We start from the raw sequence: 14,506 nt of genomic DNA, 5'->3' as shown, positions 1-14,506 counted from the left end.
CTTTTTCCTTCCTAAAGAAATAATGATCCATCATTCCGTCAGCAGCACGGTGGTCTGGACCATCACAAACAACCATTTAGTTTGAAGTCTAATTTAAAGTTAAATGCTAAAGCTTTCCCAACGTTCTTTCAAGCATAATAACAAATTTGTTTAGTGGATGAAGTGGAGAGCACTAAATGTATGTGTAAATGGGATCTAACAAAAGTGGTCAAAAACACTATTTTAACTTTATTTGAAGGTTAACATTTCACTTAGGAAAGGATTTGGTAAGGCAAAGAGAGAAAATGTACTCTACCTTCTGTTCCTGTTTGCTGATGTTGTCAAGACTGAGCGATAACAAGTAGTTACGACCGCCAACAAAAAGACGTCCTCTCTCTTCATCCAACAGGAGAGCTCCAAAACAACACGAACGTTCTAACTCAAATCGCTTAACTCCATTAAACTGCTGAAGATCTAGAGAACACACAAAAATGACAAAAAAAAACAGCTCAGGAAAGTCTTTTAAAAGGCTTGGTTGCCACTTGATTTGATATTTTGTTATCTGAAACGTCTAAAAGTGTTTTTAGGGCCACCATACATGCAGTCACAAATTTTTTTTAAGCAAGATTCATTACCTTTATAAGACAGCTTCATACGTGGTGAGGCCACTGAAGAACTTCCACTGGATGAAGCGCTGATGCTGACCAGCCCAAGCAGAACAAACAAACTGAACATCATCACCACCGTCATCATCATCTTCTGAGGACCACCAGAACTTCTCAGTCAAGGATAAACGTCAGACAGCTGCCACACAGATGGCTGACCGGGATGCTGGTTGTCGTGGCAGCTGTTGCCGTGACAGCTCTTAGTCGTCCTGCTTGTTGTGACAGCGATGCGGTGAAAGTTTATTCTTTATGCTGGAGGCTAAACATAAAAACAACAACAGAAATGTTAGACAATTTCATACATTTCTTTCTTTCTAACCTTACTTAAACAGAAATACTGTTCAGTGCACCAGTCTTGTAATACCCAGAACGTATCAGTTCTGCAGCCACACTCACACACACGCGCACACGCACGCAGAAACACTGGCATATGGTACAAAGCTACTGTCCTGTCTAAAGAGAGAGAGAAATCTGATCTAATATCTCTCTCTCACACACAAATTGATTCACACAAAACTGGATGCTAAAACATAAGCATTCTGTCTTGTTAAGATGGTCTTTCTGGTTCTGGTAAGCTTTCCTGTGGTTATAGTATGGCATTAGCAATGCCAAGGTCATGGGTTCGATCCCAGGGATTGCACATATAGTAACAAATGTATAGTATAATGCAATGTAAGTCGCTTTGGATAAAAGCGTCTGCCAAATGCATAAATGTAAATGTAAGGTCCATGTTTACTGAATGGCCAAAGTGAAAGCCAAGATCCACTGGGTCAGAACAGCATCCAGCTCTCATTTCAGAACAACAAAATCTAATTACTGCAGAGTGCGCGTGCGCTTGTTTAATATTACTGCCCTAGTTCATATACATAATGTGGAAAGCAGAGGAGAAAAGAGAAGATACTGTATCATTCTGGCTAACTAGACAAACGGCTGATTTGATACGCAGGCTAAAAGCAGCAATCTCATCCGCTCTTAGTCAAAACATTGAGATAAACGCATGCACTTTGACGTATTCTTGTTGTTCTAATGTTCTTCCTTTATCTAAGGATTATACCCAGATAAAAAAGTACACTAAAATACACTTCAATGTTAAATGCTGTGTTTTCACAAACTAATTTTGTCCTTATTATACAATTAGACTTTTGTACTTTTTAAGATAAATTTAGGAAGATCTAAGTGTACTCAACTGTGCTGTTTACCATTATTAGAAGTACTACAGACTATATTTTTACTATGTTTAGCACAAACTTAATGTGTGAGCACTATTTAGCGCACTACTTCTTTACCTGTGTAAAGTGAGAATGTAGCGTGTGAGTGAATAAGACCAAAATCAGGCACATAAAGAGGAATTTGTGTGGTCGTCTTTTGTCTGTATCCTTCCTTTTGTATATTGCAATTGTTAATTATGAAACAAAGCATCATACAATTTTTTTCCTATCCAGGTAGGACACTAAAATGGTGCTGTATTTATGTTTTGAGACAGAAAGGCGTTAAAAGAATATGATAATGTCTAAAAGCCCCAAAGTAACACACACACACACACACACACACAGAAATACTTTATATACCCATTTGCTGCAGTGATGAATTTTAATAAGTGTTAGCAAGCAGCAGCAGTAAGATAAAAGGCGACCTACTGACTCCACTGAATATAGATTTTACTCACGCACAAACACACATCTGTTTCAGTTCACTTGCTAAAATGTATGTATATATATATGTGTGTGTGGACTTCGACTGAACCTGTTAGTGTTACATTTCTTCATAATGAAAAGAAAAAGTTTTATTTTAGTATTTTAGTTTATTTAAGTTTTAGACCACAGTAGCATCCCAATACAAACATAAATGAGCTTTGTTCTTTCTACTCCTTTCTTTCCCTCTTTCTGTTTCTCTCACTGCGAATAATGGATCTATTCACACAGGCAGACAGCAGAAGCCATATAATGAAACACATACACACACAGTTTCTCTCTGTCTATAGTGCTTTCACCCTGATTAGCTGTGCTAATTTACTATAAACACACAGTTAATATGAGCTACTGCAGACCCGTGTGTATGTATGACACACACACACATTCAAGTAGATTCTCACTCCTTCCCCCCCTTCCCCCAATCCTAAGAGATTTATATAAGACTACAGCAGAAAAGTGCATCTCTGTCCTTCACGTCTCTTTAAGCAAAGAGGCCGTGTCAACGCAGCAAATCATACATCATCATTACAGTCAAGGCTATAGCTGAACTACAACACACACATACACACGGACCCATAGATGCTTTAGTAATAAGGGGCTCTTTTGGAGACACATTGGTTTTCACAGTAAGATTCAATACACTGCCTAAAACCAAACCATCATACAAACCTTCAAACATCATTTAATTTTCATAATTTAGCCAATTTATGAAAAGGTGGATGTTTTTTATTTCAAAAATTCAGTGAGCCTTTACAAATGTAGCCAAACCTACACACACGCATACACATTGGCACATGCGGTTAATGAGGACTCTCCATAGACGTTACAATTTTTATACTGTACAAACTGTATATTGTAACCATCATAGAAAACGTCTGCATTCTTTAATTAAAAACTCACCATTCAGTATGTTTTTGAGTGATTTTGTTTATAAGGACACAGAAAGTGTCCCCGTAAACCATGTTTACATTGTTTTTCGTGTCATTATGCCTGTGGAGAGGCCTTCCTCTGCGGGTGCGTGCGTGCACGTGTGTATGATTGACACACGTGCACGCACGCACCCGCAGAGGAAGGCCTCTCCACAGGAATCAGGTCCTAAAACCAAATGCTTCTAAATCCAAAATAAACAAACAATAATTAACCTTATGACCTCTAATCCAAAACAATAACACCAGACAAAACAAGTAAAAAAGTTATATAGAGAAAAGCGAGAGGACATAATTACGCTGTCATAAGATTCTAAATCCATGCCACTTGGTGTTTGCGAGACATGAACAGAGAGAGAGAGAGAGAGAGAGAGAGAGAGAGAGAGAGAGAGAGATGGGAGGAGAAAGAAGTCGATTGTTCCACTGAGCGGTTCCTTTGGACTGAGACCAACTGTCAGAATCTCCAGTAAGGGAGCGAAACAGAAAAGAAAGAATGAAAGAAAAGTGTAAGGAAAGGCCTTTGCGAGGGGAAGTAGCACTTAAAGGAATAGTTCACCCAAACATCCACAAAACGTTATTTACTTGCCCTCTTGTTGATCTAAACCTGTATGACTTTGATTTGACTATGATTCTGTTAAACAAAACAATTCTGAGAGATGGTTGGTCTTTTTTAAAACAAGTACAACAAATAGGAACTAAAGTTTTCAAGCCTCAAAAGAGATGTAAATAAAGTTTACATTACTCTATATTCTTTACAGTTTTATGAAACCAATAACTTTGTAACACTAACAAAATATTTTTATTTTGCTTTTTTTCTGAAACGGCTCCAGTCCACATTCATTGTGATTGCAAAGAAAATAGCAACCAATACTTCAAAGTTCTTTTTTCTTGTGTTCAGCTGAAACAAAGTCACACAGGTTGAAAATGGCATGAAGATAAGTCAAAGAATGTTCACTTTTGGCTGAACTAATCCTTCAACAGTGTGAGAAACCTCAGGTAACCAATAGATTTTCTTCCTACTAGACAGAGGAAGACAGACGAACAAACATACTGACAGAGAAACATTATTCTTTCTTTAGCATTGTCTGTGTAAAAAGCCAACCCACCTTGCTAACTTCTCTTCTTGACTTTGGTCTCTGCAGGTCTAACAAGGGCATTTTGGCACACTACCATTAGTAACTCTCCCCTCTGCGGTCTTTCCCACAGCTCTCTCTCACTCACTCTCTCTCTCTCTCCTAGCAAATCTCTCACATGTATAGATGTGACACAACATCAAACTGCTCTAAAACTCTCTTCCTTTAGATCCACTTCTACGCTGTCTGAGATAATACCGTGTATACACACAACAAAGACACATACACATGCAAATCCTTTCAAATGGAGTCCAAAGAGTGAATTTGGCGGCTCTCAGCCCCGTTGCGAGCGAAACGGCAAGTTTCAGCATGTGGATGTGTAACTGCAGTGATCTCTCAGGTCAGCCGCAAGCCCTCAGTCCATTTAGAATAATACAGAAGTACAATCCTTCCTCACACAGACACATTCTCTATCACACTCCATCAAAATTAAAGCTGTCTGAGCTCCTCTTTAGACTGAAGTCTGTGTGTCTTGGGTGTGTAATTTTATTAGGGGTGTTTGCTATAGCGCAGACATCACAGTTACTATTGCTTAAAATTAAGTTTGTGTGTTTTTCTTGGATATATTATTTTGCCCAACGGTCACAAAATAAACAAATTTTCATCTTACGCTTATATGAAAGGTCCTATAGATTTAAAGGTCCAGTGTGTAATTGTTTGGAGGATCTATTGACAGAAATGCAATATAATATACATAACTACGTCTTCAGATGTGTATAAAAAGCTTACATAATGAAGCGTTATGTTTTTCTTACCTTAGAATGAGCTATTTCTATCTACATACACAGCGGGTCCCCTTGCATAGAATCCGCCATGTGGTTTCTACAGTATCCCTTAACGGACAAACTGCTCTACAGAGCGCGTTTCGTAAATACGTTATCTCCTTCAGCAAAGAAGCAAAAACGTGAAGACATCATGGTCCGTGTCAGCCACCTTAGTGTTTCGAAAGGGAGGGGCGAGCAATGGAGTGCAACCTCACCTCTAGATGCCGCTAAATTCCATACACTTCACCTTTAAAGACTTCAGTTTTGACTTAAGTCAGTAAGCAACAACCCAGAAGAACCTACTGTATGCACCACCTAAAAATGTCCTTCGTATATGCCTAGCAATGCACCACAAAATGCAGAAAAACTTAGCATCCACGTAGCAACACCCTGGCAACCACCCAGAACATCTCAGTATCAACCTTTGTGAAACCAAACACCACTTGCATTTTTTTAGAAAAACAAATATAGTCATTATTATTAGTGTAAATAGCATATATAATCGAGATATCTGTCATTTGTAATACATGTGTGTGGGGGTATGGCAAAGATCCAGGGTTGCCAGGCACTGTGCAAACACCTTTGAATAAATGGGAAAAAGATCCTTTTTTGCTCCGTTTCAGATAATAGTGCTCCTTAACCCCGGTGCGATTTTGTGGTTACCATGGTAACACTGGGTTTTTGATGTGTGTACTCCTGTATAATCTTTAAAGTCTATTAAACACTTTAAACCCCTTGAGTTCAAGTGGCACTCTGATACTGTCCTCAAAGACAACAGCTGCATGTGTCAATGTAGGTGTGTGTGTACTCATACAGTACAATGTTACTTTATCTTTGCTAGTGCAGAGTTTGTTTAATTGGTTGGCTGCAGAGTGGCGATACAGTGGTGAGATCTTTTAGTGTGGTTTTATCAGAAAGTACCCTGTAAAACAGCGGAAGATGTCGTTTCAATAGGCTCTGCAATAAATGAAGGGTGTTTCACTTGTAAATTTGGAAGAGCACACAGATAAACACATGTAAAACACACACCCTGGAATTCTCAGAGTTATAAACTGTTGTCCCACACCACAACATCCCACGACTTCAACAAATGAGCATTACGTCAACATGGCCAGCTGACGTCAATAACAGCTGATTCATCTCACACACACGCACGCACACATCCCTTTATGTTTTTTGAAACCCTTTTAATTTCTTCTAGGGAGTCATTTCTTTCCATTGAATGAAAGTGAATGGTGACCAATGGTGGTCAAGCATTGTCAGAGCGAGAATTACAGTAAATATCAGTTTGTTCCCTTATTCAAGATTCGCTTAAAAAGTATGTCTACTGCATGACACAAACAGACAACTTTATTCATGTATTTTTGTTTTTATAGACTTAAAGGGACAGTTCACCCAAAAATAAAAAAATTGTCATCATTTACTCACCCTCGAGTTGTTACAAATCTGTATAAATGTCTTTGTTCCGATGAACACAAAGATATTTGGAAGAATGCTGCAACCAAACAGTTCTTGGCCACCATTGACTACTAGTTGGAAAGATTACAAGATGGTTGTAGATGGTTGTAACGGTTTGCTTTCCTACATTCTTCAAAAAAGCAAAAGAAGCAACTCAAAATCTTCCATTTTGCTATGTAAACAATTTATTACCATATAAATGTGTGCATGTGTTTGTGTGTGTCTAGCACAGGGATACCAGTCCATCTCAACCCGTGTTGGATTCTGGGACAATATTGCTCGAGTTGTAAGACCCATATCTAATCACCATAACCGTGGCTGACACACCATCATGACATAAAACAAATTCCAGAACTAAGAGTGTGATTATCACCAGGACAACGTCGCTGTATCACCCACTTCTGTTTCTGACCATAAAACTCAAACCTGATTGGCCAGGAGCAAACCGCTACAATTGGCTGAAATTTACAGGACCGAGCACGTCATAACTCACGCAGCTGACAGTTAAATGTGCTAATTTAAGCTAAAGGCACACCAGCTTTCAGAAGGTGGAAATTACACGCTCCACAACTCAAGCCAAGTTTTGTTCCTTATGGTTGTGTTTTCTTCACGAAACTTCCCATCTGAACCTGTGATTAAAGCCTGCGCACATTCCATTTGCTTCTCGAACTGAATTATTAGCCATGTTTCAACTGCACACTCTTCTTTTCTCTCTCCCCCAGTTGTGAAACCATCATAAGGATAAACCGTTTTACCCATAATCTTCCATGCTTTGAAGTGGGCAAGAATGTATTACAGTTAACATGCACATTATCGTGTTTTTCTTTTTTTGGTTTATGCAGAGATAATGATATTTAGCCCTAATCCCTTAAACCATTTTGTTTAAGATATTTTTTCTAAATCAAGAGTTTTACACTTTTGTTCTCAGACTACAACTAAACTGTGAAGTGTGTATCACAGATCTTAAAGGAATAGTACACCTTTAAAATTAAAATTCTGTCATCATTTACTCACCATTTTGTCATTTTAAACCCGTGTAATTTTCTTACTTCTGCAAAACAAGATAAGAAGAAATGAGAAAAGAATATATTTTTAAAAAATGTTGGTAACAGAAAACAGTTGGTCCGCAATTGACTTTTATTGCATGGACACAAAACCAATACAAGTCAATGGGGACCAATGGTTTTCTGTTACCGTTTTTCAAATGATCTTCTTATGTGTTCTGCAGAAGAAAGTGNTCAAGGTGTTTGATTTATGCATATTAAGACTAAGGAATATGCAAAATAATGAAACCGAAAGAATTTAGTTTAGTTAACTTAAAAATGTTGGTACCAATTACCAATTTTGGTACTTATTTGTTTAAGTTCTGTCTACTTAATTTCATAAAAAGGATAAATTAAATATTTAAGTCGCACTAACTAAGATTTGTTAAGAACTTTAACTTAACAGTAATCAAAATTTGAAGGTTCTGCTTACTTAAACCAAGAATCTCTAAAACTCAAAAATTTTGAGGCAACTCGTTGTATTGCTCGTTGAGTATTGCCAACTTATCCGGGTTTACAAATATGCACATAACTGTTTAGTTCTGTTCAAGCTTTTTTTCACCACACACATTTTCTCAGAAGACTTATTTAACATCAGTCCCTGGCCGCTTCCATTAGACCTTTGACCTAAAACAGCTGCAGTATGAAACCAGTGGGAAATCCAGCAAACACACACAGTGAGGGTCAATCCCCAGCCCTTTCCCCAGGTAGGATTATGGATGATTGACAGGTGCTTTATAACTCAATTGACACACATTTTATGACTTCTAAACCTTTTCTTATTGTGATTTCTCCCTTTCTCACTGCATCTTTTGTCTCCCCAAAAGTCAGAAAAGAGGGAAGTCTTAAAAAAGTGGAGATTATTATGCTTTCCCTCTCCTATCCCTTCCCTCACACAACACACACACCACACATTTTCCTGCACTTACTCCCTGTAGAGACTGGAGATCTGTTCCCAGTAAGAGCTGTCAAAAGAGATTCTGGAGTCGGGATAAAGAGACAGTGAGTGTGTGTGTCACAGCACACTGTCGAGAAGCTGTCAGAGCCTCTGGTGTAATACTAATGATGTACCCACATACACATGCAGCAGTAATGTTATTCGTCTGCAGTGATGGGGATGAGGAGAGATTATCAGTGGTTTGACTGGTTCTGCAGTGACTGTGATGGGATGAGAGAGGAAGATCACCGCTTGAGTTTGAGCCTTTCGACCCACAATCCTTCCCCATCTTTAGTCTAACCCAAGAGCAAGACGTTCACTGTACATACACCATACTTTTATTTAATCCCATGTCAGTCTCTCTCACTCTTCCCGTCTCTCTCACACACACAGCTTTGGATGAAGTGCCTCAGAAGTGGCAGAAATCCCCTCTATTAGAATGTAATTGAAAGGCAGGGAGACCAGTAAAGGATGACAGATGGGTTTAACACACACACACCTTGTTTCTCAGGTGTCAGTTAAAACTGCGATTGGACCATGCAGGTGGGCCATTTATGGTTTCCACAGAAACGCCCACTTGGGAAATCACCCTTGGGAAGACAGAAAGGAAGATGCATTTTACAGGTCAAGGAAACACACACACACACACACACACACACACACACACACACTATAATGCATGAACATTAAAAAGTGTGTAGTCCTTTGCGATTCACTTTCAATCTACCCAAAGCTTTTTCACTACATCTGAAGCCAAAAAAATCAAAACCCATTTATTACGAGGAAGACAGAATGATCGAGACAGACACAAAAATGAGGGTAGGAAAACCAATAAAATCTCTAAATAAAGACTAGGAAATTGGTTATATGTTGTGTAAGTGTAAATCAGGGAACAATATGTACCCTAATGATCACTCAGTAAATGTAAATTATTAGATTCAACATACACAGCAAAACTACGTGTAACTAATCTTTTATGACATCCAGAGCAGACTTCATAATGAACTCTATCATATACTCCATCTTTACCTTGTGGGCCCACACAGCATATAAATAAACCAGACCAAATAAGAAACAAGTGCCAGGCTAAAGGTTTATTACAAAACATGTTTAACCCAATTTGACTACGGGGGTCTGAGAGAGACGCAGGAAACAGACACCAAAATTCCACCAGACCAACTCCTTTAGTACACATGGCTGTCTCGTGTATGTGTGCAGATCTAAGACTTTGTGTTTAGTTTTGGTGAATGTTTAATTTATTCTAGTAATGAGCACAGCTGCAGAAAAACCGAACAAGTGTTCCCTGCTTTCACACAGAACAAGCTCCATATAAATAGAGCAACTGACAAAGAAAGAAAGAAGTTGGCAAGCATTACTCACAATTGATCTTTTTGGGAAGTGCAACATAAAACCCTATAATATACACACCGATGTCTTCAGAGGTGTATAAAGACCTTACATAATGAAGCATTATGTTTTTATTACCTTAGAATGAGCTATTTCTATCTACATACAGTACACCGCGGGTCCTCTTGCATGGAATTCTCCATGTTAGCCCTAAACAGACAAACTGCTCTACAGAGCGAGTTTCTTAAATACGTTATTTCCTTCGGTAAAGAAACGAAAAGTGACGACATCTTAGTTCTGTGTCAGCTGCCGTAGTGCTTCGAAAGGGAGGGGTGGAGTGAGCCATTGGTTGCAATTCACAACCTCACCGCTAGATGTCGCTAAATTTCACACACTGGACCTTTAACTCATATACAATATGGTGGCTAATATTTTTGGTTATCAATATGCAGGGGGAAATAGCTAAAAAATCTTAATCATCGGGATAAAATGATTATTTTTAACAATATGCAAACACTGTTTGTTGGCTGACAAAAAATAATAATTATGCCTGTGTATTTTTCCCCCTTTTTTTTCTGCAAGAGTAACAAAAGTAAGTTCTGGGCCATGAATATATACAGTATCTCACTGTCTGTCATCATACGAAAATGGTTAATCCTTAGACAGACATTTAATCACTTGGTCGTGGATTCCTTTAACAATATTAATCCACTCATTCGTCCTACGGGATTAAATTGACATTGAATCTTTCTTTCTCATACTCTTTCTTAAACACAAATATTCTAGTTGTGCAAGATTAACATATGGACTAAATTAACTTTGCTTGCTCTTTACTTAAGTGTTGTGGGTTTCCGAGACCAAAGAAATGTGACAATAAAATTTAACGTACATGTACAGTTTTCAAGTGTGTTGAGATGCTGATGATATTGCTGATGTGTGTGTGTGGGAGACGGGAGCTCAGACAATGAACCAAATTCCTGCCTGCATTCTTTTGGAACCTACACACTCACACAACACAACACTCACTTTCATACCTATACACAGTGACAGAGGGTCTCAGGAGAGGGTCAGTTCTACACACAGTTCAGAAAGTTTCAGTGCTGATGGCAAAATGTAGGAATGCCAATATTACCCACTAATTGATTCATTACATAAAAAACAAACTGTTATAAACCACCTAGGAACAAGAAAACCAAAGAATCCCACATTTCTCATTCACACACACATACGCAGACAAAACTGCCCCACTCTTTGCTCTGAGGTGCCCCGGGGCAAATAACCATCGAGGGTGTGTACAGCAGCCAGGTGTGTGCGTATGTGTGTGTGTGTATGTGATGGACAGGTATTGATTTACTAGTGCTGAGATTGCTATTGGGCAGAATCTCGAAGGGCAATGGACATTCAACACTACACACACACGCGCACACACACACACACACGCAGTGAGAAAGAAGACTTGTCATTATATTTAAGTTGATCATGAGTTTCTCCTCAGTTTCTTGCATATTGAGCTTCTGCAGTACAATATGTTCTGTAAACCCATTCTCATTGCAGCAATGAACATCGTCCCACACTAAATTAAATAAGTTTAGAGAGGATTATTCTCTCTCTTACACACACACACACATTCTCTCTCTCGCACACACACACACGTACACGCACACGCACACGCACACACACACACACACACACACACACACACACACACACACACACAGGTATTGTTAGGGGGTTTGTGGGCACCAAATCACAGGATGCAGTGACCCCCATCTCATCGGATCAAAGGACTAAATTTTTCACACACACACACACACACACACACACACACACACACACACACACGCACACACACACACACACACACGCACTCTTTCTCTCTCTCAAACACAGCACAGCTCTTTTTGCACATCCGATCTTCTTTCATTATTTAAAGGCTGCTGCTGAACATACACTTTAGTCGACCACTACAGTGTAATGAGCCAGGATGCAACATAGGCACACACACACATACACATGCTGACTTGAGCAGCTTACTATTGAGGGGTGCACATAGACCTGCATTCTCCCCCTTTTAAACACACAAATCTACACACATACTCTTCTACTCTCTGATGAGCATTAGCTAATCCACACTGACGGCCCTGCTCCATTACCCATAATCCTTAATGCCTTTTAAATGCATCTTTCTCTCGAACTGTCTGTCTCTGTTTGGATATATACATAGTGGCATCTTTTAGTCCGGTCACACTTAAGTCCACTTCTATTAAAGAGGAAATCTATCAGTGTCGCACATTCATTCCCACCTTTAAAAAGGTGTCACGCTGTATTCTGTCCCCTGCTTGTGTTAAATCCATGCGCGTGACCTCTGAATCAGGCTGAAAGTCAATGACAGACCGATTGGGATGAATGGAGGGATGCTGAAGTATTTAGAGTCTCTCTCTGTTCTCTTTCATTCACTATGTCCTCATCTACTTTCAGGTCAACGTGATTTACCTGTTGTTCCTTTAATCATGGCCACATACAAACACAAACATACATACGCAACACAAACAAACACACTCCCTTTTTAAAGCACTTGAGAAGCATGTGCCTCCCTCTTTTTAATCAACCACAATGTTTTGTCATTTTGGTGACCCATATGTACACTCACCCTCGCACACCCCCCACACGCACACTTCTGCAGGCACTGCCTAATGAGATCATACCTCCATAGGCTCTCAGCAAAAAATAAACACAGAACAACTGAGAAATACTTTTGCCCGAAATATACACACACAAGCCACTGTTTCCAATGAGAAGGGGGTTGAAAGCTCAAAATTAACAATTCTCTACATATCTATAGAGAAACCAGTGAGCATGTCACATTTAAATCATGGGGAGGATATTGCCATAAAAGTGTAGATAAATTATAAAAAACTTTACTAAATAAAAGAAAAAAAATTACAAATGCAATACTTTATTTCAAAGCAACAGATGGCGATGAAATGTCCCTGTTTACCAACAACTGTATGTTGATTCCATAATAATACTACAACAAATTACATGTTTCGCTGTGTGTGTTTGTGTGTGTGTGTGTGTGTGTGTGTGTGTGTGTGTGTGTGTGTGTGTGTAATGTGGCAAGAGGAGCACAAAAGACTGTCACAATAACCTTAATCAGCACATCCACACACACACCTGTATGCAAGTATCATTACAAACCTCCACTGCTCTTTAATCCTGCCTGATCTATCATTCTATGCTTATCGCTCCATCTCTTCCTCTCTTTTATCTCTCTTTCTCCCTCGAGTGAATTGTGGGAGTCCCTCCTTCGGTAAACTGACCTATTCAACATTTTTGTACTTGGTGATTTAGTTCTGTTTCTTCATAACCAACCTTAGCTGGAATTCTTATGAGGGGCAAAAGGTGTCAGAGAGACTCAACATAAGCAGAGTCAATATCTTAATAATGAAAACAGGAAGAGATAAAATATCATAGATAAAGCTGTTATTTTTCAATTATTAACTTATACAAACTACTGCGGCTCCATAAGAATTTAGATACTGAAGCCTCGGTTAAAAAGTAGACTTGTTCATTGTATTAGACAACAAAATATTACTGATGCAGAGGCAAACCGATTAGTTTTAAAGTCATTTTAGTTCATGTGCTGTATAAAGTTCCTTTCAAGTTTACACATGTCTCTTATACACATATCACATGAACATGTTTCACAAATGTTAGACTAGAAACTAAAAGATCCTAAATACTTACAACATACTGTACTTGATTCTCGCATGAATTTCTTTTTGCTTAAGCTACTATTGAGATTATAAAAGTTTCATTGCTGTAGTGTTTGTTATGAGGAATAAACATTGTATACAGGTATCTTTTGGTTATCATGTTTATCACTACTATGAAAGAACTTGGTGATCTAAATTCTTCTGAACAGCGTCTGAATCTAAAATCTGCTTCTCGCCAAGCCCAGGAAGACCATATTGGATTTATGTTTTGAATGTAGCTCTGGTGCAGTTATTTGCATGATGTTTCTAGCAAATGTTCAGGAGGCAGCGAGTGGACAGGAACATGGATGGCAGAATGCAGTTAACCTCAGTCCTCTATCCTTCCACAGCCCCAAATCTTTACCATTATATACTGTTTAAAAGTCTTGATAATTTTTTTTTATTAAAATGATTATTTATAAATGATCAATTATTTTAATTAATACACTGTGAATGAGTCAAATAGCTTTCCTGGTGGAGATGATGATGTAACTAGTTCAGTCTTTCTAAATGTGAAGTGTATGACTTGCACCTCAAATGTACTGAAATGATTGACATAGTAGGTTGAGTTCTTCAAAAAAGTCAAAAAATTAAGGGTAAAAAAAGAGAAATTAAAACAAGGAAAAATATTTTCAGTCCTACAGAGAATGGATTTTTGAAAACAATGTAATGTGTTTAAAGTCTACAGATCATTGACACGCACACACACACACGCACACGCGCGCGCACACGCACACACACACACACACACACACACACACACACACACACACACACACACACACACACACAAACTTATATCAAAATA

At 38.6% G+C, this 14,506-nt stretch overlaps 1 protein-coding gene across 1 annotated transcript in view; it reads right to left on the bottom strand.

The window, feature by feature from the left end:
* Positions 1-14,506, bottom strand: part of sema3b (sema domain, immunoglobulin domain (Ig), short basic domain, secreted, (semaphorin) 3B) — a 29,410-nt gene that overhangs the window by 12,999 nt on the left and 1,905 nt on the right. Inside the window, exons 2-3 of the mRNA XM_057356305.1 lie at positions 615-903; positions 296-453 (exon numbers count right to left, since the gene is read on the bottom strand). Of these exons, the coding sequence (XP_057212288.1) occupies positions 296-453; positions 615-735 (279 nt within the window). The 5' untranslated portion in view covers positions 736-903. The remainder of the gene's footprint in view (positions 1-295; positions 454-614; positions 904-14,506) is intronic.

Source organism: Triplophysa rosa, linkage group LG17 (genome assembly GCF_024868665.1).
Source record: "Triplophysa rosa linkage group LG17, Trosa_1v2, whole genome shotgun sequence".
Taxonomy (NCBI): Eukaryota; Metazoa; Chordata; class Actinopteri; order Cypriniformes; family Nemacheilidae; genus Triplophysa; species Triplophysa rosa.
Note: the sequence above shows the minus strand (reverse complement) of the source record. Positions and strands in the feature narration are given on the sequence as shown.